Genomic DNA, 24,838 nt, shown 5'->3' on the forward strand with positions numbered 1-24,838 from the left:
CTTGAATTTTTACATTTAAACATATTTTTTTAATTTTTTTGTTTACTTAATTAATTTTTGATTTTTAAATTCGTTTGAAATTGTTTTAAAATGTTTACAAATATTGTAACGGAAAAGAATTTGAAAAGGGGTTTCATGGAACAAGTCAAATAAACTTGCCCACTTGCACAAATTGGAAACCGTTTAAATAAAAACCCTTATTATCATTCTTATAAATAATACTTATCATATAACAAATAAATTTGACTGTGATTCTGATCAGATATATGTTACAAAATAGTATCAAATATTAGATCTGGCAACAATGCCGCAAGGGCAGAGAGTGAGAGAAAATAAAAAATGTTGAATAAAATGAAGGAAAGAAATCACACACACACATAAAAACCGCAAATCCCGATGTCTGGCAGGGCAGGCAACGGCGGCGCAACTGAACTGAACAGAAGCATTTTGTGTGTGTTCTCGCGACGAAGAAATTTTTCTTCAACCGATAAAATATAATAAATTCTTTGTGTAAATAATTGTATAAAAATCTAAATTATTAAGAAATTATTAAAAATAAACTCATAAATTGTGGCAAAATAAATAAAGAAAATCTTATTCAGAAAAGGAATCATAAAATCGTTAAATAAATAATAACTTTTGTGGGTACTTTTCTATATTGAGCTATTACCACCACCACCACTAGCTAACCAACCCAAGGAATAGTTTGCATACAAAAAAAAAAAAAAAAAATCAAGACATTAAAAAATTGTCTGTTTTGTCATACAACTAAATAATTTAATTATATTTTGTGTAAAGTGTAAAAAAAAAACAACAAAGAAGTGTATATTAAGTTTATATTGTTTTTAAAAGAATACTCCACAAAACATTCGTTTTGTTGATATTAAGAAGAAAATAATTTATTTGTACAAAAAGTGCAAAACCAGGTTTTTTTATACAGTTGCAACTTGCAAGACATACCTAGAACTATTGAAAATTTGTGTTTTATACATAATAATTAAATCAATTTTTCTGTCATTGCGTCTGAATCCCAACAACAATAGCAGCAACCAAAAACGGTAAAAATCAATTAATTTTTGAATGTTTAGTTTTTATTAATACAATTGTATAACGTAATTTTTTTATTTGTTTAAAAAGCAAAAAATACATAAAGTTAATTTACGATTTTAAGGTGAACAAATATTCATTTCCATTCCATAATATTTATTCCAATAAGATTTTTGTGGTGTTCCCTTCGATTTTTATTTCCACTTTATGCTACTTGTCCTTTAGTTGTTTTCATTATTTACGTGTGTTTTGTTGTGTATCTTTGCTGGTGTTCATAAAATTCCTGTCATTTACCCTCAATTCTCTTTTGACGCCATTTTTGCCTTGTGGTTCGTTCTTTTGTTTATGTATTTTAAAAATTGCTCATCATCATTTTCTGTGTGTTGTGTTTTTACTTCTTTTTCTTTTTTCATTTTCTTTCTTCTTATTACACTCTCCTTGTTATATTTTTTACACAGTTGACATTGCCTGCCTGCTCGCCGTTTTTTTTTTTCGCCCGTCTGCATGTGTGCCTGTCCGTTCGTCCGTCTGTCTGACTACATATGTTTATTGTTGTTATTTGATTTTTCTTTTTATTTGATTTTTTTTCTTGGTATTCTTATTAGTGGAAACATTTTTACATTCAGATTTTTATTTTCCCATATAACTAGTATATACTTTTTGTTGTAATGTTTTTTTCTTCTGTTCTATCCTTTTTCTTGTGCCAGTGAGTAATTTGTCTTGTTTCATTTCATTTTCCAATTGTCTGTTGTATTTTTCTTTTTGATTTAATTAATATTTCTGTTCGTTAAAGTTTTTCATTAAATTTCCTTTTTAATGTTTTTTAAATTAACTTAATATTTTATTTATTTATTCATTGTGTCAAGCGGCGCCTTTGTCATTGGTTTTGTGTGTGTTATTTTGCAACATGTGCTATTTTTACCCTTCACCATTAATTAGTGAAGAAAGCGGTATTATGCATTTGTGATCATGTTTGTAACATCCACAAATAATGCTTCATAGGATCCCTTATTCTTAGGGTAAATTTTTAGGTGATGAATTATAATGAATAACAAACAGTATGTTTTATGTTGTTTTGTGTGGCAACACTGCAAAGTTTAATCTTGTACTCAAAAATATCAAAGGGGATTAATATCAGATTGAATTTATATTGAGTTTAACTAATCTGATTATTAATTGGCATTTGATTGTCAATTTAAAAACCCTATCTTAGAGATATTGCCTTTAGTAGTTTACTTCAGAGACATCAAATTCACATTGAAACGATGAAATATGTAACTAGTTTATCATATGTATCTAAAGTTTAGATTCTAAACCCTACTGTAGATCTTTATAAAATTTTCTGTAGATTTAAAGACAGCACATATAATATCCGAAATCGACCAATTTTATAGGTTTGAACTAGAAAAAACAATAGATATTTCGGTCTAATAGGTATAATCTATAATTTAAATTCCAAAAATGTCAATGGCTACTTTTTGATTTCAAAAAACATATGATCGATCAAACAGTTATTACTTCAGCAATATGTTTACTATTAGTATTTTAAATTCGTCTTAACTCTTATAAGTACCATTATTTATAAAGAATTTTAGTAAAAATAAATCCTTCGAGCCGGATTTGAACCAGCGACCTATGGATTTCTTTTTACACAAATCATATACTACAGTCCACCGCTCTACCAACTGAGCTATCGAAGGCTTGATTTGATTTTAAATGTTTGATAATTTGTTATTAAACCAATGTTATTTAAATTTAACAGATAAACTTAATAAATGATTAAGATAATAAAAACATTTAACAACAAATTTGTTTGAAAAGTGCACTAATAAAAATAATATTGTTTATTCAATACACACGAAATCGGATTATCCGCTACCACTCACATTAGTCTTAAAGGCGCCTATATAACGATATGCATAACGGAAAAGCCTTTACTGCACAAAGCTGTAAGGGCATATCGTCTAGGTCATAGTAGCAAATAGGACTGCTATATTGACAAGATGAGTACCCTTTATTTACATACTTCTTTAAAACTATAAGCTATAGTCACGATGTGTACTGAAGCCCTCACATTACGACAATATATTAACCTTTAGCGTAGGGTAACAAAAGTAGTTACTTAACATACTACAATTTTATTATTATTATTATTTAACCTAATATTTTTAAATCTAATGCAAATACAACAAACACAACATTGTCATATAACATAACACTTTCTTAATATTGTAAACATTATTTATATTTATACATATAATAAAAAAAATTATATTTATTTGAAACAAAAATAATCCTTCAATATATTCTTATTCTCTTTTTTCGTTGCAGTGTAAAAATTTTCTGTATAAAAAAAATTAATTAGTTTTTATGCAAATTAGATATCAATCAACAACAACCATAAATAACATCTATGTAAAAAGATTTTTTTTATAATATTGAAAAATTTCATCACTGATCCATCATTATTCTTCTGCAACTACATAACAACAGCAACAATCATCACTGACACAACACTCTCTTTTGTTATGTGGTGAGATACTGTAAGAGAATAAAGAGAAATAAATTCAATTGACATAAAAGTAAAATATAACGGTTTCTTGTATGTAAAAACAAATCGAAAGAAAAAAATATATATTAAATCATAAATAAATAACAAAGAAGAAAAAAAAAGAATCCAATATAATCAACCATTGTCATCTTTTAATGTGTATGCAACACTTTATTTAATGTTGTTGTCGTCGTCGTTCGTCATTTACCACCTTGTCATTGTGTAATTATTTTCGTGTATAAAAAAAATAGAAATTAAAAATAATTTTAAGTTAAAATTTGTGTAAAAATATAAAACAACAGTTTAACTTTATTAAGAAGAATTGTTAATTTTTGTAAAAATTGATAAGAAAAACATTACGGGAACGCGTTCGGTAAATTTTAAATCGTAACGTTTAACGTGTATTAAGAAATAAAAGAAAACCAAACAACAACAATTTGTGTAAATTTGCAAAAATCTCTAATAATAACAAACAAAATTTGTGAGTCTTAAAAGAGAATAATTAAAAAGAAACCCGACAAACAAAGAAAATAAAATTCGTATTTTGTAATTAAATTAAACAAAATCTTAACAAAAGTTCTTGCTAAAAATTGCTCCTTTAACTAACAGCAAGATTTTGTATTAAATAAAAAATATAATAGAATAAACTTAATTTTAAACATCCTAATTGTGTAAAATAACGGCCTCAAAATAGAGCTGCTATCGACCACTGCAATATCCTTTGCCCCCATTGAGTCCACAGTGTCTTCAACACATTATCAGCCACCAACATCATCATCATCACCATCGCCCTACTATTCGACGCCGCTTAATCATCAGCATCATCAGCATCACCAGCAACCAAACCAAACAGGGCCATCAAATTCAACGTTACAACATCATCTTCAGCAACAACAATATCAGCGTCAATCTTTACATAATTTTCTACTAGCACCTACTTCTTTATCAAATCTGCCCTCATCGGCATTACCACAAAATCAACCAACATCTAATTCGTTGAACTCCAGTAGCGCGTCAGCTGTACAAGCTTCATCTCATCTACACCAACAACAACAGCAACAAGAACAACAGCATACAACAACACACATGAAGTTATTGGGCAGTAACGATGACAGACAAGTGCGCGGCGGTGTTGATCAGTCTGTACCGCGCACTCAAGATGATGTTGCTGCTGCCGCTGCAGCAGTAGGTTACGTGTTTCCACGTCCCTCACCGGGTGGAGTTCAACCGGGTGTAGGAAATTCGGGCGGCAGTATACATGATGTAGCAGCTGCTGAATATGCAGCTCAATTTGCCCAGAAGCAAGCACGTTGGGCCTGTGGTGATGAACATACCATTGATGTAAGTATCTACATTTCTATAGTAGTAGGTTTAGGCTATGTATCTTTATAATGCAAACTAAAACCCGTAGAAGATAGGGTCTATTGTGAGAAACAAAAAACAATATAAGAAAACAAGAAAGTAGATAAGTAAACTTTAAAGATTTACCAAGTCAGTAACTTAAAGAAAAAATTAAGAATCTATATTCCCTATTAAACCTTGTCGAACAATGATTAATTTCCTTGATAAAACCTAATTGACTGTGAGATTTAAGTCCCACAATCTCCCCTGTTTGTCATGGAACCTTTTCCCTAGGTATTTTTAAACCTGGAACATTGGAAAATTGTACAGTAAACTGAAAGTCAGTTCACTAAAAAGTAAGAAAAAATTCAAGGTATGTAATTTGAATATCTCTGTAATACTCAAAGAATAATATACTGTAGGTTAGTATATTCTAAATTGTTTCTGTAAAACCAGCAGAAGTCTGATATGTTATTGTCCCATTTACTGACACTCAAACACTAATATGACAATGTTCCATTAATAGTCCTTTCAGAACGCATTTGGTTTTCTTTATATCAAGTATCAGCCATAAGTCCTTTGATGTTTCAAAATCCATTTTAGTATTCCAGTAGTGGTTGATGATGTCACGGAATCCTTCAATGATATCCATATAATAGTCACAAATTTATGTTTAACTTTTTATTTATCTCGATGTTCGAGCCGAGCTTGTTCGTCCTCAAATTTAATTACTCGGTAAATTGCAGTCTTGTGGTAAACGTTCTCATACTGTTTCACATTATTGTATTGTTTTGGTCCAACTTTTCAATTCGGCTTATATAGCCATAAAGCGCTTCGACATTTTTTAAGACGTTTTTCTCAGATCTTTTTATCTTCATTTGGAGTTGGGGTTTTGTTTGACTGGTATTGTCGATCTGGGGCTGTATCGATAAGATCTTTAGATATAAAAATTAGGTTAAAATTTATTCGATTTCTTGTTCATTATCGAACGTCTTTATCTCAAAAAGCCAAATTACGTTAATCATTATTCGTACATATATAAGTATATTCTTGATATGGTTTTAGTGAGAAATGTTACTCCTAATTTGCTGAAATTTAGAACAATTTAAAAATTCAGTATCTATATCTCTTCCATAGGATTAAGCCTAAAGTAGTTTAAGTCTGATTACACTTTTTCCAGCAATTGTGACATGCAGTAGTACCTCATTTTGAGCCATAAGTCTTTTTGATTATTCTTTCTTCTAATTATGTACATATAGTATTTTTCTAAGTTTTTTTTTTTTGCTGGATAAAATCGAAACGTATCCGTTTTGTGAGGGTTTATTTAAAGACTTATTCTTAAAAGTCCTTAGTTCTGCCACAAAATTGATTTAGATTGTGTTTCCTTAATTTTATCCATCAAATTAGAAGGTTTTTCAAGTTGTTAATTTTGGAGACAAAGAATATTCCTTTCTTATAAACAGGTCAATCTGAGTATAAGTTGGCTTTTTGTGCATTTTATAAATTCAACCCTTCAATAGCCGTGTGCAACTTCCTTTGTCAGTTTTAGATAATAAACAAGTACTACCAATATATTTTCGAAAGATATTCGGGAGTCCTTTATATTCCGATATTTTAAATAGATTGTTTTTGGAATTTGCTGTAAGGCACCTTAATTCTCTTTGCGTGTATGGCTTTCTATATGTTTTTCTTATGTTTCAAAAGTTTTATAAATTCGGTGGTAGTGGAGGAACTTAAATAAAAGTTTGAAAACTATGTTATTAAAACAATTTTTATTTTATAATTCACTTTATAGAATCCCGATAAATGGAAGTACAATCCTCCAATGAACCCAGCCAACGCTGCACCTGGCGCACCACCTGGTAGTGGTCCCGGTACAATTGGTCCCATTGGTATGGGCGGTGGCATGGGTAGTATGGGCACTAATGGTGGTTTACATCCCTCAATGGGAGGTCCAAATCAAATGGGTAATTCTGCTGCTGCAGCTGCTGCCGCTGGTATGGCTGCCATGCAACAGGCCGCTGCCGTTGCTAAACATAATCAAATGATGTCACAAGTCGCAGCTGCTCAACATCAGCATCATCAACAGCAACAACAACAGCAGCAGCAACAACAACAGCAACAACAGCAGCAACCACCACATCCTGCTCATCAGCAGCCTCCTCATCCTCAACATCAACAGCATGGTCCCCCACATCCATCACAAATGCAATCTCATCAATATAATTCAAACCTTCTCAATCACGCCATGAATAACCCAGCAGCTGCCGCCGCCGCTGCTGCTGCTATAGCAGCTGGTATGACTCATATGCAAATGCCACCAGCAATGCAAGCTGCAACCGGTAACATTTATGATCATCCAGGCGTACATCCAGGCGTAGGCATGAATGGTGTTGGTGTACCAAAACCTCCCCCACCCGGACAACCTGGTCCCGGTGAATTGGTTTATCTGGGTGGACAACCACATGCCGCTGCCTTGGGTATGATGCAACAACAGAATCAATATATGAATAATCAAGCTGCTGCAGCTGCAGCCGCTTCACGTAATGCCGCAGCGGTAAGTAATAGTTATTGTTGTTGAAAAGTAGTTTCTGATAATTGTATTATATCTTGTTAAACATTTTATTTCATTAGTTTATTACCGTTTATTACTTATTACGATACTTCTTTTCTCCCCACTGTATCATTGATTAAATAAAATCATATTTTTTTTGTCCACAATTAAATCATTGTCAATAATGGGTATTATCTATTGCCATTAGATATGATTGATAATGAAATTTAATATATTTATTTTTTTGCCATGTTTTTATTAGTAAATTGTTCGTTTGGTAAAAAGAAGGTGGAGAATTATTAAGCAACTATTATTTATGGGTTAGGTTTTATAAAATCACTATTGACAACTGACAGACTATATTGATTGATAACTTGTTTATATAAAAAATGTCAGTTTTTCATCTGAGAAATTTTTTTGAAAGAAAGTTTACAGATCCTTAGATATATATTTTTTGTAGAAAAGTCAGATTCTGAAAAGTTCTCAGCTCCTATTTCTATAAAAAAGTGTTATTCTTAGCTACTATGTGTATAGAAAAGTCGTCAGATTCTGACCAACTTCTTTTATAAAAAAGTCAGATCATCTGTTTTTTATTGAAAAGTCACATTCTGAGCAACTTTTTCAATAAAAAGTCAATAGACCTTTACTACAGAATAATTATCAGGTCTAGAATAAATTTGATCCGTTGAATAATTCTCAGATTCTAAGGCACTTTTTCTAGAGAAAAACTTGTTAGATTCTGAGCAACATTTTAAATTTTTTTTCAGAAGCTTTCAAACTACACTTTAAACGGATTTTTCTTAAGAAATGAATATAATTAAATTTTGTACATTCTCTCTAATGAAAATGCAACACGATTATTACGGCAAATTAAATAAATTTTTCCCTTTTTTGTTGCCATTAAATAGACAGAGATTTAAAATATAAAATATATATAAATTTTTATAAAATATACAGCATGCAACACATGTTGTTTTTTTGTATTGAGCTAGCTGGTAGCATGCAAACATACCACAAAATCTACAACGCTTTAAGTGCAAATTTGCACATTTAAGTATTTAGTAAATTTTCTTTTATACTTTATGTTCAGGTATTTTATATATAGATTTTTTTGTATGAAATAAGTTTGTAATACAACAAAAGAAGTTGCAAGTATGAATGCAACTAAAATTCTCGTTGTCGTCGTCGACGTTGTTCTTTGTATGAGTGTTTATTTTTTCTTTTGCAAACTAATTCTAGATTTTTCCACCATATAAACAAGCAAAAGTAGTAGAAGGTATTTATTTTTATATCTTTCAGACTGTCTCTTTGGCTGCCTGTCTTCCTGGCCATTAGCTGATGGAGAAATACTAAATGTGTTTTGTCTTTTCTTTGAATAGTTGTGAATGTTTATATGTTCTTCATCTACTTAGATACATATTTACTGCAATTGCAATTTAAAATATTCAAACATCTAGAGCTGTTATAATGAGCTTTCAATGCGTTTTTCTATTTTTTTTATGCTGACTTTTTCCATTTTTGTTTGCGTTCTTTTCACCGTCTTGTTGTCGAAGAGTTTCAGATACGGTTGCAACAAGTATACATGTATTTTCTTTCCATCTTTTAATTAGAAATACTGTTCTAAAGTATATTTTTTTCTCGCATATTTACGTTAATGATACATTTTATTTTTTATTTTTTTACTTTATAAAAATAAGACATTCGTTAATACTTTTTCGTCGAATACATAGATATCAACTGTAAAAATAGCTTGTATAATAACTTTTAGGGAATTTTAATTCAAAAGTTGAAAACTATTTTAGTTTTCGATGACATATATTTAAAATTTTAACAAAACTATCTTGAATCAAATTATTATGTTGAATTTTCATAAAAAGTATTTTTAGCGATTTCTAATTCTAAAAAAAAAAAAATATTTTCATACTTTATTTTTCCAGAATTATAGAGAATCAAATTTTCCTATAGAAACATTTTACGACTATATAGAACATTTTCTATAGAAAATTTTACTAATGCTGAACTGAAGAACATTTTTGCCATTCTGAAAAATATTTCCTCCGTACAAAATTTCTCCGTCACACAGTTTCTGTAGAAAAATTTCTTTATAATGTTAAATTTCTAACAAGAGAATCTTCTTTAAAAATAAATATGTTTGTAAAAAAGTAATTTTTGTAAGGCATCCTATAAGAAAAAAAAAAAAAACGTTCAACCATAAATTATAAAACTCACATGTCAAGTACAAAGAAAACGTGAGCAAAGAACAAGAAATAAATACTAATGTACAAAAATATATAGATATTATTTAAAAAATCTACTCAAACATAAAATTATGTAGTCTGTAGCGAAAATCCGAAAATGAAACACTATTTTAAACAAAAGAAGGAAACAGAGATAACAAAAAAATAAAGAAAAATATAGTACTTACACACTATTTAGTTAAATAACTTGGGACTAGGGCACTAAAAAACATCAAACCACTTAAAAAAGAAGAAGCACAAGTATCGAAAGCAGAAGAAGAAGAAATAGCAAAAACTTTAATCATTAAACAATAATATGTGTATGAACTGCAAATACAAAAAAAAAAGAATAAACTTTGTAAAATATTTCATCGTTTCTCTCTGGTCGATACAACCCCATCATCACCAACAATAACAACAAATAATATACATAACTAAACAACAACAACAACAACAATGAAACGTGCTGAGAATTTCTTTTAGATTCAATGATAACAGGGGAGATTTTTAAATATAAATCAGTGATGCCAATTTCTATATTAATTTAAAACAATAATCTATTAAGTTTCCATAGTTATAGTAAAATATTCGGGTTCTGAACATCATTTTTTAAACATCTTTTGGACCAAAGCAACATCTTCTGCAAAAAAGAACTGATCTTTCCAAAAAAATTAAAATTGCAAAGATTTTTCTATAGAAAAGTGGTCAAAATATGAACATACTCTATAGAAAAGTTGACAGAATCTGGAAAGACTTTTTAAATAGAAAAGTTTTCAATACCTGAAAAGACTCTATAGAAATGTTGTCACAATCTGAATAATAAAAAATTTTCTGAATATGAACAACTTTTTCTATAAAAAGTTGTAATAATCTGAAAAAATTACAGAGTCTAAAAATCTATATATAATTTGTCACAATCTGAACAACTTTTTTATCAGATTCAAAACAGGCTTTTCTAGAGAAGAGATATCAAAATCTGATCTTAATTGTTTTATAGAAATGTTAGAATCTGAGCAAATTTTACTTAAAAAGGATTTAAACAACATCTTCTGCAGAAAATACTTTCTATAGAAATGTCAGAATCTGAAGAAATTCCTTTGTTGTCATCTGATCTTACTTGTTCTATAGAAATGTCAGAATCTGAGCAAGTTATACCTAAAAAGGATCAAAGCAACTTCTTCAGAAACGACTTTATATAGAAATGTTAGAATCTGTAGAAATTGCTTTGTAGAAATGTTGTCTAAATATGAACAACATTTTGTAATAAAAAGTTGTCACAATCTGAACAACTCTTTCTAATAAAAGGCTGTCAGAATTTAAAAAAGTTTTTCTATGAAAAGTTGTAAGAATCCTAAACAAATCCATATAAATTTGTCATAATCTGAAAAGTTTTTTCTAGAGAAAAGTTGTCATAATCTGAACCGAATTATTTAATTGAAAAGTTGTCACAATCTGAAGACATTTGTTCTATAAAAAAGATGTGAGAGTCTGGACAGACTTTTTTTTATCATAATCTAGAGAAGATTTGTCAGAACCAGAATATACTTATTCCATAGAAAAGTGTCAAAATCTGAACAGATTTATGCTATAGAAAAGTTATCCGAATCTGAATAGTTTTGTTCTATAGAAAAGTTGGCAGAATCATAACAGACTTATTCCATAAAAATGTTGTTAGAATCAGAACGAGCTTTACTATAATAATTTATAAAAATTTGTCACACTTTCTTATCAACTTTTTTTTACCAGAATGAGAAAAGAGTTTTCTTTGGAAAAATTGTCAGAATCTGAACATCTGAATTTGTCAAATCTAAACTACTTCTAAGTTGTAAGAGTAGGATTTTGAAAAAAATTATGAAGTTTGAGGAAGAGAGATGAGTACAAATGTTGAAAAATTATTGTCATGTAACACGAGAAGGACTACCTTGTAAATATACATACATATTAATGTATGGTGGTGTAAAAGAGAAAAATTTTTTAATATTTTATAAAGTTAAAAGAGAGAATAATGAATAAATACTGAGAGTGGATTGAATTTTTTTTACTGAACTCGACGTTTTTCGCTATTTAAACGGCTGATAATTTTCTACATAAATATGTATATTCTTGTGTGTATAAAAGTATGTTTGTTTTTTTACTCTCTCTACTATGACACATTCGTTAGTAGTCATTGGCTTTTTTCTATTAAAGTTTGTTTTTTTTTTTGTATTTTGCTATTGTTGTTTTCATTTTCATTTTCTATTATTGTTTGCGCAAAAAAAAGGAAGAATACAACAAATACACATAACAGTAGAAATAAAAAATGCCGGTTGTCATTTGTATGTACATTGTACACATTTAATCAGCATGTTTGGCAAGTTTTTTCACTCATCTCATCAGCAACTTTTTGTTTTTGCAGTTGATTTTCTTCCTCAAGACTTTAATCATGACAATTACTTAAGTTGCTGTTGTTGTTATCATTATACAAGATGTTGGACTTTGTTTTAAGAAAACAAGCCTCCTTAGTTTTGAAATAGAGATAACACTGAACTAAATAAAAACAAACAAACTGAAAACATATCAACTACATCCATCAATGAGAGAAAAACCCTTTCCCAAAGCACATGCAATTGGAATTAATTTTTATTTCATGATTTAGAATAATTGCTAATTGAACTGCAGTGATTAAAGGAAATACAAAATGATTTATTAAACTGCGACAATCTAATTGGCAAATTAAGATTAAATTAAAGGAAAATCACTGAGTAGCTTATACAAAAAATATTAATTTAAAAATTATTGTTCTTTAATCAGTTCTTTATAATGTTCAAAATTATTAATACTTCGTAAAAATTTAATTTAAAAAAATATAAATTTTCCAAAAATTGTATTTGGAGATGCGGGGCATCGATCCCCGTACCTCTCACATGCTAAGCGAGCGCTCTACCATCTGAGCTACATCCCCATGTTGTGACTCATTTAACATTTTAACAGTTATTCGAACTCGGCCAATACTCCCAGACACACTAACACATCTAATAAAACTAAAAATAAAAAATATAAAATAAATGGAAACACTCAGTCCACTTAAAAAAAATGCCAGACAGACATGTTCTTGTTTTAATTATTTTTGGTAACAAATTTGACCAATATTTATGTATGTATACTATCTGGTCTGCTTTATTTATTTATTTTTCGTTGTATCTGTACAAATATTTTTGTACATCTAATGCGGAACGTGTGTTTATTTCAAATTAAACGTCAGTCAAGCATATTTCAAATTAAAAATAAAAAAAACCGTTGAATATAAAATAAAGTTCATTGCATTCTAATAAATTAAAAATAAAAAAACTAATTTAAAGATTGTGTGAATATTCAATTTTATGTTTGTGATTAAAAATGATTTAAAATCGATTAACGACACATTAAATAAACAGTAAATTATTTGAAAATCTTTTATTATAAACATTTTTCTTAATCCTTTTTGATGCAAAAATTTTTCTTAGACAAATTTTGAATTCCTAAATTGTCAGATATTGAACAACTTTTATTTAAAGAACTTGTCAGATTATGATCAACTTATTCTATAAGAACATTTGCATATTCTGAGCATTTTTTCTGTATAGAATTTATGAGATTTTGAGCAACTATGCCTAGAAGATTGTCCTCAGATTCTGAGCGGTTTTGTCAGATTCAACTTTTCTATAGATTTTTTCACATTCTGAGCAACTTTTACTACCTGCTTCTATTAGGAGTTTAAAAATTCTGTGCAATTTTTTTTTTGTAGAAAATTGGTTAAAATTCTAAACAACTTTTTCCATTGAAAAGTTTTTCATACAAATGTTTTCAGATTGTGAAAAATTTTTCTATAGAAAGATTATTTCTATAGAAAACAACATTTTTTTATAGAAAAGTTGTCAGATTTTAACAAAAATTTTTATTAGACAAATTGTTGGATTCTGAGCACCTTAAAAAATTGTAAATTGTAGAACAACTTCTTTATAGACAAATTGTCAGATTGTGAGCAACTTTCTCTACAGAAAAATTGTCAGAAACTTTTTCTAAAGAAAAATTGCTAGATTGTAAGCAACTTTTTGGGTAGAAAAATCTTCAGATTGTGATCAACTTTTTCTATAGAAAAATTGTTAAATTCTGATTAACATATTCTACAGCAAAATTGTTAGAATCTGAATACTTTTTTTCTTCAGAAAAATTATCACATTCTGAGCAGCTATTTCTATACAAAAAATTATAAGTTTCGGAGCAACTTTTCCTAAAGAAACATTTTCAGATTGTGAGCAACATTTTTATAAATAAGTTGTTAGATTCTGAGCAACTTTTTCTAAAGAAAAATTTTCAGGTCCTAAGCAACTTTGTGTTTAGAAAAATTGTCAGATTTTTTTCAACTTTTTCTATAGAAAAATGTTCACGTTCTGAGCAACTTAGATTTACATTTTATGAAATTTTTTTCTGTAGAAAAGTTATATGATTATAATGTACATTTTCTAAAGAGCTGTATTACCTTTGGGAAAGATATCTGATTAAGGGTGGGTTTCTTATTCCTCAGTTAAATTAGGCTTAACTTGCTGTTAGATTAAACTCGAAACAAATTTAGGCGGACTTTAACCGATGATTGTGTTTTCCTGTTTTAGATTTAAGCTCAGTTAACTTTGTTAGTATTGCCAACTATTCACTCAAAAACATAAACAATGAACACCTGTTTTTTGCAAACATTACTTTTTGTAAAATGGAAAATTTTGGAAAAATGTTAAATAAACATTTAAAACAATAATAAATAAAACAAAACAAATCACAAAATTGCAATTTACATAAAATATCAAGTTTTCGTTCTTCTACATTTTATGAAGTCCAATAACTTTATACGGAACACATGTCTGAATATTTTTCTTGTTATTTTCTTATACTCCCTTCATTCGAAATCTATACAAACTTTATTCACATGGAGTCTAAATATCCAATTAACTCGTTCATCAAGTTGCGCACGTTTTTTTTCAGGGCTTCTTTTGCTTTACAGAGTTCTCTGTTGTTTGTTTTATTTTTCAAATTCTATAATTTATTCTAATAGAAAAATAATGCTGTTTATTTATTTTATGAATCTTGTTTTGTTTATGTTTTTTGCTCTTTCTTTCATGTATTATTTGTTACTCATCAGATGTTTGTGGTTTAGTTTTGTTCTATTTTCATTTTCTTTTCGCGTTTAACCCTAGAGTTTTGTTTGTTGCCGTTTTCTAGTTGTGTCTCTTTTAATTAATGAGCAAAAAAAAATGAGTTTAAAAGCTCTCTATATTTTTAAACTCATATGTTTTGTTATGAAACCAGTGTTAACAATTTGTTTTAAAAGTGTCATGATATTTTACTGATTTTTTTATAATTATAATTTAAAAGGAAAAAAAACCAAATAATTTTTTGTAGTGCACTTGTATTGCTCTAACACAACTAACTTCTTTTTCTGTTCTGTTTTATCCTGTTTATGGTATAAACTAGTTTGACCTATTGACTTTACTTCTTCTAATTATTAAATTCACGCAATTTTAAATTTTGTATATTTTTTTTTGCAAAACAATTTCTTTAATTTATTATTGTTGTTATTGTTTTCTTTTTTTATAACATTTTGCGGCAAAACTTGGAAATTTAGTTTTTTTTATTTCTTCAAGCATTTACTTAACAATACACTTTTGGTTTGTTTTTTTACATTTTTGTTCGTTCGCTAAACACAGCGAGTGTGTCGAACTGAGTCTGAGAGTTATTCTCAGTTGTCAACCATCGATTGTATTAAATACTCAACATAAACGGTGTGTTACGGTCTGTTAAAAGAAAAATAAATGTGATTTGAAAAATATTAGATAAATTTAAATAAAAATGATTAATTTTTATTATGATTAAAAAAAATAATAATAAATTTGTAATAAAATAAAATTTAACGCAAATTTATAAATTATTGCGGAAAAAAGAAAAAAATATTAAAATGAAGAAAAATCATTAAAATTACAAAAAATCATTTAATAAATTTTTAATTGAAAATTACATATAATGATTTATAATAAAAAATATGCAAAATAAAAAAATAATAATAATAAAATAAATTCCAAATAATAGTTACTTAAAAACAAATAAAAAATAAAAATATTTAAATACCAAAAAAATATTTTTTGTTTTTAAAAACACCAGAAATTTCTACAAAAATTTTGTGATAAAATGTTTAAAGCGAGCATTTCGCGTTATCCCAAACACACTCGATTTCCTTTGATGTACTATATACACAATTGCGGTTTTTAAAATTATAATTCATAATCTGATTGCACAACTTCTAAAAAAGCGACAGAAATAAACATTTTTACTCTAAATTAAAACAGTTATAAAGTCTGAAACAAAACAAATGCTTCTATATTTATCAGACTCTTTTTTCTATTAAACAATGATCAGATTTCTATCAAACAATTTTTTGAAATCGGCAACATTTCATTTTCAAGGTTGATCAAAAACTATAAGATCATATGCGGAATCTGAGCAAAATTTTTAATTAAAAATATGGTAGAATTGTTCAGAGTATGAGAAATATTTAACAATTCGAGATTAATTTTTTATACTTTGTACAGAATCTGGCATGGTGGGTAATGATTACAAATAGTAATTACAATTCCTTGTAATTGAAGTTTTTCCAATAAAAACTATTTGAATATAATCTGTAATTAGTTAATAATAAATTATAACTATTATAATTGGAAAAACTTCAATTACAACTAAAAGTAATTGTAGTTGGTATCGCTTCAATTACAATTACATTTGTTCTCCCACCCTGTTCAGAGTCTAATGCTATGTGTACACGGTTGTTAGATCTTACAACGTTGGCAGTAAATTGTGCAGAAAATGTCTAATAATACTGTCAACTTACAAATTTTGTCTTTTCAATATTTTCGGTAATGATTTTAGACATTTTCTGAACATTTTCCTGAGAACGTTGTAAGATCTGACAACCGTGCTTTGAGCAATATTTTCCAAAGAAAATTTATCAGATTCAGAACAATATTTTCCTATAGAAAGAATTTCAAAAAATTTTCTCTTATAAACATGGAATAGAGTGTTCACAGTGCTTTCAAAATTTCCTATAAAGATTTGTGAGAATGCAAGCAAACTTTTATATAGGGAATTGATCAGAATCTTATTAAAATTCCTATAGAAAATTTTTCTAATATAAAATTGGTAAGAATCGGAGCACATTTTTAAAAGAAAATTTATCAAAATCTGGAATAATTTTTAATAGAAAATTTGCTTCGATTCTTATAAATTTAAAGGCTCAGATTTGAGCCTATTTTCTAAAAGTAAATTGGTCAGAATCTGTGCATATTTTCTAGTGAATATTGCTCAGATTTTGGTCTTTATTTTCTAAAGAATCTAAAGTATTTTCTACAGAAATTAATCGGGTCTCCATTTTCAGAAAAAATTTAGAATTTCAGTCAGTTCTTCTATAGAACATCCATTATACTTTTATGGAAAATTTGTTGGAGTCAGAGCTATTCGTTTCTTTAAAAAATTACTTGGAAACTGCCCTTCTTCTAATTAATCATAATCTTCACTACTTATATGTTCCTTAAAGAATTATTTTTCTAAAAAATGATAATAACTTTTTCCAACTTTTTAAAATTTTCCTAAGAAAAAAACCTACCTAAATTTATTATTTATTGTTTCTAAATATTCCTAAAAATAATAATCGTTATAATATTGTTTACACCTACAAAATATTATTAATGAAATAACAAGTAATTACTTAAAAATAATTCCTACACGTGTGTGTTTTTTTTTATTGAAAAAAAGAAAAATTACATTTTATATTATTAAAAGTGCAAAGTAGGAAAAGAAATTACTATCCTTCCATCCACTTGAATAACCAATACCAACCAATAGCACCTTTCTTTCACATAAATCCATTATCCATCCAATTATCTGTGTAGCTGGCTGGTCTCTATAGTACACGTGATCCATATAAATAAATTCTCAAACATACGAGTCCAATATAAATCTACACATTCATACTTGTGGATTTAATACCAAGGATTGGTTGGTTGTTTTTTTTTTTTTGTTCATTCTGTATTTCTGTTGTTGTAGCTTTTGTTTGTCACAGTTGTTTGTTGTCGTCTTTGTTGTTTTGTTTTTGTTATTTCAATTTAATCCACTTTGGTTTATTTTACTCTTTTTTATGTTTACCCTATAGTTGTTAGAATATTTAGCAAGTTTATCTTTAGGAATGTTACATTTATTTGGAAAAAGGCTTGTTTTGAATGATCAGAACAAGAAGAAAATTATATCGATTTGAAAAAGTTGATTAAATTTTAATTATAACCTGATTTTCATAATAAATTTATTCAGTACTGAACTTAATATCTAAAACTGTAGTTTTTTTTACAATTCGTTTCAACTAAATTTTCATACTATTCAACAAAGTCTTGCTGTTTTTCCTCCATGTTTTCGTGTTTTGAAGGAAAATAAAAAATTATATTGTCGGGATTTCTAGAGAAAACATGTTAAAACACAATGCAAAATAATGTAAGAAAAAAATAATGAAAAATGCCTGACGAATAATCTTGTACTTCTACTACCAGTCGTGTATTTTTGTTTTTTTTTTTATTTATATTTCAATTTGTATCTCGTATGTAGTCATCAAAGTATTGTGTGTGTGTGTTTGCTCTGGAGTAATTTAAATTGTAACAAGAACTAGAATTGTATTTTAAATTTATGTGAGACAGCCAACAGCTGATTCATGGACTTGTTTTATACAAGAAAACAAAAAATGTGATTTAAAATCCTTTTAAATAAATTGCCACAAACAAAATTTACAAACGCGAACAATATTGAAAATAATTGACCAGCTGCCGTGAGAGTTTTAAGGAAAAAATTCAATTCGTGTGTTTCTAATTTATAAAAAAATACTAAATAAAATATAATATATTGATTTTAAAATGAAGCTATTGTGATTGTAACAAGAATATTGTGAATAAATGTTTATTTATATAGTGAATACTAAATTGTGATCATATCCTTTTAAACAAATCTCTCTTATTTTCAGAATACATTTGAGTATTTTAAAATATCTAATTTAATTTGTAAATAATAATAATTTATAAATATTATCAACCTATTGTGAATAATATCCTACTGTGAATGTAAATAAAATCGATTAAAGAAAATAATTTACAAATAATAAAATCACCTGAAAAATTAAGCTTAACTAAGTGCGTGTTTCTGTGCGTGTTATCTTTTCTTTTAGCATTTAAAGAATTTTAATGCTCTAAAATCCTTTAACGGATTTACAACTTAACTCGATATCTAACGACTTTTTAATATTGCTCTTGTAAATAATAAAAATAAAAAGATTTAATCTTCAACACACACAGTGTTTGTAAATTTGTATATATATTGAAAAACAAAAAACTCAAAAAAAAAAAATCCAGCTCTACTCATGATGAAATTTCTACACGAATTTATATTCGATGCACGTAATGCTGAGGATGTAGCATTAACAGCACAAGAAATGGTAAATAAATACTTTACAATATCAATTTTATTACACACATAAAGTTCTATTAAATGAATCTTGAATAAGACAATTTTTTTTGGTCTTGTGTCAAATCTGAGTAAATTATAAAATATTTATTTTATCATAGGAAGTTTCAATGAAATAATTAAATGAAATGTTAGAAGTTAATGAAACTAGTTTTTTTTGTAATAAGAAGTTGCTAAGAAACAGACAACTTTTCCTTAGACAATTTTTGTAGAGTAAAATAAACTGACAACTTTTCAATAGGAAAATTTATTAAGAAACTTGATCGGGAACTGAAATTTCTATTTCTAAGATTGTGCAGAGAATGACATGTTTTCTCTATAAAAAGTTGCTCAGCAAGCAAGAGCTCAAAATTTTATCAGAAACTGACAACATTTTCTAAAGAAAAAGTTATCTGAAACTGATAACTTTTTCTTTTCTACAAAAAAAACTTTCCTCAGCAAGAAGTTGATCTGTAACTGACAACTTTTCGGAGCTGCTCGGGAACTGACAAAAAGGTGATCAAAAACTGACTTTAAAGAATTTTCATTAGAAGCAGACATCTGACAACTTTTCTATAGAAAAGTCGCTCACAATCTGACAATTTTGTTTAGAAAAGTTACTCAAAATCTCACAACATTCTATGGAAAAAGTTGCTTAGAAAAAAGTTGCTAATAGAAAGATTTAATCAGAAAAGGACAAGTTTTCCATTGGTAATATTTCTTAGAATCCAACAACTTTTTATACAAATAGTTGCTGAAAGTTTTCTTTAGAGAAAGTTGTTCAGAATATAACACCTTTTTTTTAGAGAAAGTTTCTCAGAATCTTACAACTTTCTATAGAAAATGTTGCTTAGAAACTGACAGCTTTTTTATAGAAAAATTTTATCAGATACTGACAAGTTTTCTTTTAAAAATGTTGCTCAGAATCTGACAACTCTTAATAGAAAAGTTTCTCAGAAACTGAAAACTTTTCTTTCCAAAAAAGATTTCACAAACTGTTTTCTGTTTTGATCAAAAACTGACAACTTTTCATATTTAAAGTTGATTAGAAACTGTCCTAAAAAGTTGTTTACAATCAGACAACTTTCTATATAGAAAGTGGCTCAGAATCTGACAACTTTTCTATGGAAAAAGTTACTGAGAAATTGACAACTTTTCATATCCATCAAATCTCTACGATTAAAATTTGTTTAGTATAAATTATATACTAAATTTCAAGAACTTTATAAATTTTCTTAATTCAATTGTCATTGATTATCGAAAAGCAAAATCTATTAATTTAAAATGAATTGCCCATCTAAATATTTATATAATTGAGTTGTTTTTACACCATATTCCAATGATATTCTCATATTAATTTATCTGTTGTTATAAAATTTGTAGTTTTGTTTAGGGTTGATACTATTTTTTTGTGTTCAAACTTATACCAGAAATTTATATTTCCATTCCCATTTCTATCATCATTGTCAAAGACCTTAACAAGCAATACAATATGTGTTTTTGAGTATATTTAGTTTGATTTGAGTCTCTTTTTTATTTTTTTTACTAAAGTCTATCTATTGTTTTTCTTCTTTAACAAAAATAACAAACATTTAAATTAAAATATATATTTTCCGGTTTCAATTATTGAACATTTGTATAATTTTTTTGCCTAAATAATACACACTGAGAGATAGACATTCAGAAAAAATAGCATGTATTTCACACATAAATGCAAATACAAACTGACAGACAGATAAAAATGGCAAAAATAGGGAAAAGCTTGATTTTTAAATATTGTGGTGGAAAAAGTGATTTTCTGCTTGATTAGCTTAGTGTTAAATTTTGAAACCGTATAAGGGAGAATGTCATTTGCTGAAAAAGAAAATATGTATGGTGATTACAACAAATGTGAATGATTGAGAATTTCAAAAAATATTATTGCTTTTAAATAACATGAAAATGTAGAGGGAACTTTGATGGTCAAGGTGTGGAAATAAAATGTTTTTTAATAATGCAGAATACAAATTTTCTTTCTAAAGAATTAATTTAGTGAAATTAAGTTAGAACCTGTTTACAAACTGAATACTTTTCTATATAGAAAAAGTAACTTGGAAAATATATTTTCCACCGAAAAAGTTTTTTAAAAAGTTACAGAAAAAAGTTTCTAAGAAAAGTTACATAAAAACTCCGACAACTTTCTATAGAAAAAGTTTTTTAGATTCTGACAACTTTTCCATAGAAAAGGTACCTTCGAATTTTACATCTTTTCTATAGACAAAATTACTGAGTATTTTACTAAAGTCGGTCAGATTCTAACAACTTTTTTATATTAAAAGTTCATAGATTCTAATAACCTTCGCCTGGAAAAAGTTGCACACAATCTAACAAATTCACTGTAGAAAAAGTTGCTTCGAATGCGACAACTTTTCAATAGACAAAGTTGCTTTTAATCTGGCAAATTGTCCCAGGATTTGACATATTTTCTTTAGACAAAGTTTATAAACAAACATTTTATGAACAATTCTTTAAAAACAGAATTTGAACGCTGCTTGGTATTTGTAATTTTTTTAATTGTTTAGAATTTGATCACAATTTTTTAATAGGCAAAGTTGCTCAGAATAGGACAAATTTTTAACCGAAAAAGTTGTTCAAATACTGAAACATTTACTATTTACTATATGGAAAAAGTTGCACACAATCTAACAAATTCTCTGTAGAAAAAGTTGCTTCGAATGCGACAACTTTTCCATAGACAAAGTTGCTTTTAATCTGGCAAATGTTCTCAGGATTTGACATATTTTCTTTAGACAAAGTTTATAAACAAAGTTGCTCAGAATCTGACAACATTTTATGAAAAATGTTGCTCTCGATCTGACAATTTTTCTTTGGAAACAGTTGCTCAGAATCTGAACGCTGCTTGAAATCTGTAAATTTTTCTATATAAAAAGTTGTTTAGAATTTGATCACAATTTTTTAATAGACAAAGTTGCTCAGAATGGGGCAATTTTTTAATCGAAAAAGTCGCTAAAAAACAAACATTTAATCAGGAGTAGTTGCTCTAAAGCAGATAATTTTTATTTTAGAAACTAAACAAAAAAGTTCCTCAACTCTAATAACTTTATGTTTACATAATTCTTTTATTTTTTCTTTTCGTTTAAAACTGCAGTGACTGACACCCCAACAGCAATCAATTTTAAAAATAAAAGGGTTCTAAATGCTCATACACCTTTAACAGTTGATGTCCAATAAAATATTTTAAATAAACACATCACATTTGAAAATAAAAACACTGTGAAAAAAATAATTTGTAATAATGATTGCTAAAACAGAATATGTATTAATGCAGTGTAATGTAGAATCAAAACAAAGGCGGTGAGATAGATGGACAAAGAAAAAACTTGTGTGAATTATAATCAATAATCGTATGAAGGAACTTTTTTAGCAAAAGCATGTAAATTATACACTAAAACTTTGCAACAATTGCGTTTCTCGATCTTCTGAAAGATATAAGAATTTAAATAAAATAACTGTTTTAGTTGCTGTTAAAAGAAATTAGTAACCGCAAATAATTTTCTGGCATTTTGTTTTTCATAACAAAATTTCCCATCCTATAAGTTTGTTTTTAGAAAAATTTATAAAACTTGATTCTTACATGCCACTTACATTTATTATTTTATAGATGTATGCCTCCAAATATTTACTACTAGCATTCCATTATAAATTTATAACTTTGAAATACACCAAACATATCAGAAATTTATGACAGCCATTATTTAAACCATTTCGACATCTTGTCAATGTTGATGATTAAATACAACAAAAACAAAGAAAAATTTACTAGGAAAAACAATCAATAAAAATGTAGATGACAACTCAATTCTTCGTCTTAAAACATTTTCTAATAAAATCTGCTCTGTGTGTATGTGCAAATACTTTTGAACTAGAGTTAGTCTCGTCGTCATACAATTCTAATAAATTTCTTTCTTTTTTTACTCATTCATTTCTTTTTTGACTCGTGTTATACTTCCTACTTTTTTTATATTTTTTGTGAATGAAAAGTCGTTGCTGTGAGTGTGTGTTTGCTTTTTAGAAGTAAAAAACTGGGTTGCCTTTTTGGTTAAAGTAACGAAACACTGAATCACAGGTTGGTTGGGTTGATTCGACTGTCTGTTGAGTATTTTCCTCTGCCTTTTTGATGTTGTTTATTTTTTTGTTTCACCTTTTACGGTTTCTTTTAATACCCCTACATATGTTTTTTTCTTCTTCTTCTTTGTTTTATTTCTAAGTACCTACAGTAGTGGGAAATATGTCGAATTTTTATTGACTTTAAAAAATTATTACACTGACAACATTTTTATAGAAAAAGTTGCTATCAAGTGACATCTTTTTTATAAAGAAAACTCTCTGGAATTTGACAACATTTTACAGAAAAGTTGTTAAAAACTGTCAATACTTTAACAGAAAATATTGATATAAACTAACCACTTCTATTGAAAGAGTTGCTGAGAAATGTAAAACTTGTTTATAGAAAAGCTTTTTTTCTATAGAAAAGTTGCTTACCGACTGAAAACATTTCTATAAAAAAAGATGTTGACTGACAACTTATAGGAAAAGTTGCTCAGAAACTGGACTTATTGAAACAGTTGCTACATAGCTAACAGCTTTTAGGTTCCTCAGAAACAAACTTATTTTCTGTAAGAAAATAAAATGGCTCAGAATCTTAAAATTTTTTTATAGAAAAAGTTGCTCGCAAACTGGCTGAATTTTCTTTTTATAAAAATATTCTCTTTAACTAAAAATTGTCTATATTTGCTCAGGAACTGACAACTTTTCTATACAAAAAGCTATTCAGTAGTAGAAAACTTCTGAGTCAATCGAAAGAATTTCTTTCGGAAACAATATCAAAAATTTAATACTTAATAAAATGATATATTTACATATTTTCTGCTAAATTTCTAAACGTTACTGCAACATGTGCCCTTTTTGATTCACTGAGTTAAATGTCGTCTTAAGTTCTTTTTCTATTTTCTTCCAACTCCTGAGGTCTTTGTACTTTTAACATACAAATATGATATACATAGAAATATACATTTATAAAAACAACATAATTATATATATAGAAAAACTACTTGTACGACAACTACTTAAATATATTCAAGTTTTTTATTTCTTTAATATTTTTGTTCTTTATTTTATTCATCACCCAAACACGAAATTGTTGTGAAAATCGATAATACAAAAAAAAAACTACTCTACATATTTTGTTTCTAATTATTTGTTGCTAATATTATTGTATTTTTAAACACATGTGCAAATGAGTGGTCGGTATTCACCAGTCAACAGCTTAGCTAAGATTCATTTGGTTTAGATTTACTTAAATATCCCAGCACTACTTTTGGATTATATAAAAAAACAAAATCTAAACACTTTTCTATAGAAAATGTTTCCTATAATCTGTCATTTCAGAATCTGACAATTTTTGTTAAAAACTGTTGCTCCGAATCTGACAATTTTTTTTAAAGAAAATGTTAGAATCTGACAACTTATATGTATATAGAAAATGTTTTTAAGAATTTGGCAGTTTTTCTGTAC

At 27.6% G+C, this 24,838-nt stretch overlaps 1 protein-coding gene and 1 non-coding gene across 7 annotated transcripts in view; one reads left to right on the forward strand and one right to left on the reverse strand.

The window, feature by feature from the left end:
• Nucleotides 1–24,838, forward strand: part of LOC111690812 (maternal protein pumilio) — a 352,313-nt gene that overhangs the window by 8,482 nt on the left and 318,993 nt on the right. For 3 of the 6 annotated variants that reach the window (XM_046950480.1, XM_046950483.1, XM_046950484.1), the window contains exons 1-3: nucleotides 399–1,058; nucleotides 3,379–4,939; nucleotides 6,735–7,496. In XM_046950480.1, the coding sequence (XP_046806436.1) occupies nucleotides 4,685–4,939; nucleotides 6,735–7,496 (1,017 nt within the window). In that variant the 5' untranslated portion in view covers nucleotides 399–1,058; nucleotides 3,379–4,684. Of the gene's footprint in view, nucleotides 1–398; nucleotides 1,059–3,378; nucleotides 4,940–6,734; nucleotides 7,497–19,107; nucleotides 19,257–24,838 lie in introns of those variants that run through there. The other 3 variants (XM_046950485.1, XM_046950482.1, XM_046950486.1) reach the window with 3 other exon arrangements.
• Nucleotides 2,653–2,747, reverse strand: Trnay-gua. Its single transcript has 2 exons — nucleotides 2,711–2,747; nucleotides 2,653–2,688 (listed from the first exon to the last, which is right to left on the reverse strand). It is a non-coding gene; the product is annotated as a tRNA-Tyr (tRNA).

Source organism: Lucilia cuprina, chromosome 4 (assembly GCF_022045245.1).
Source record: "Lucilia cuprina isolate Lc7/37 chromosome 4, ASM2204524v1, whole genome shotgun sequence".
In the NCBI taxonomy this organism is placed as follows: domain Eukaryota; kingdom Metazoa; phylum Arthropoda; class Insecta; order Diptera; family Calliphoridae; genus Lucilia; species Lucilia cuprina.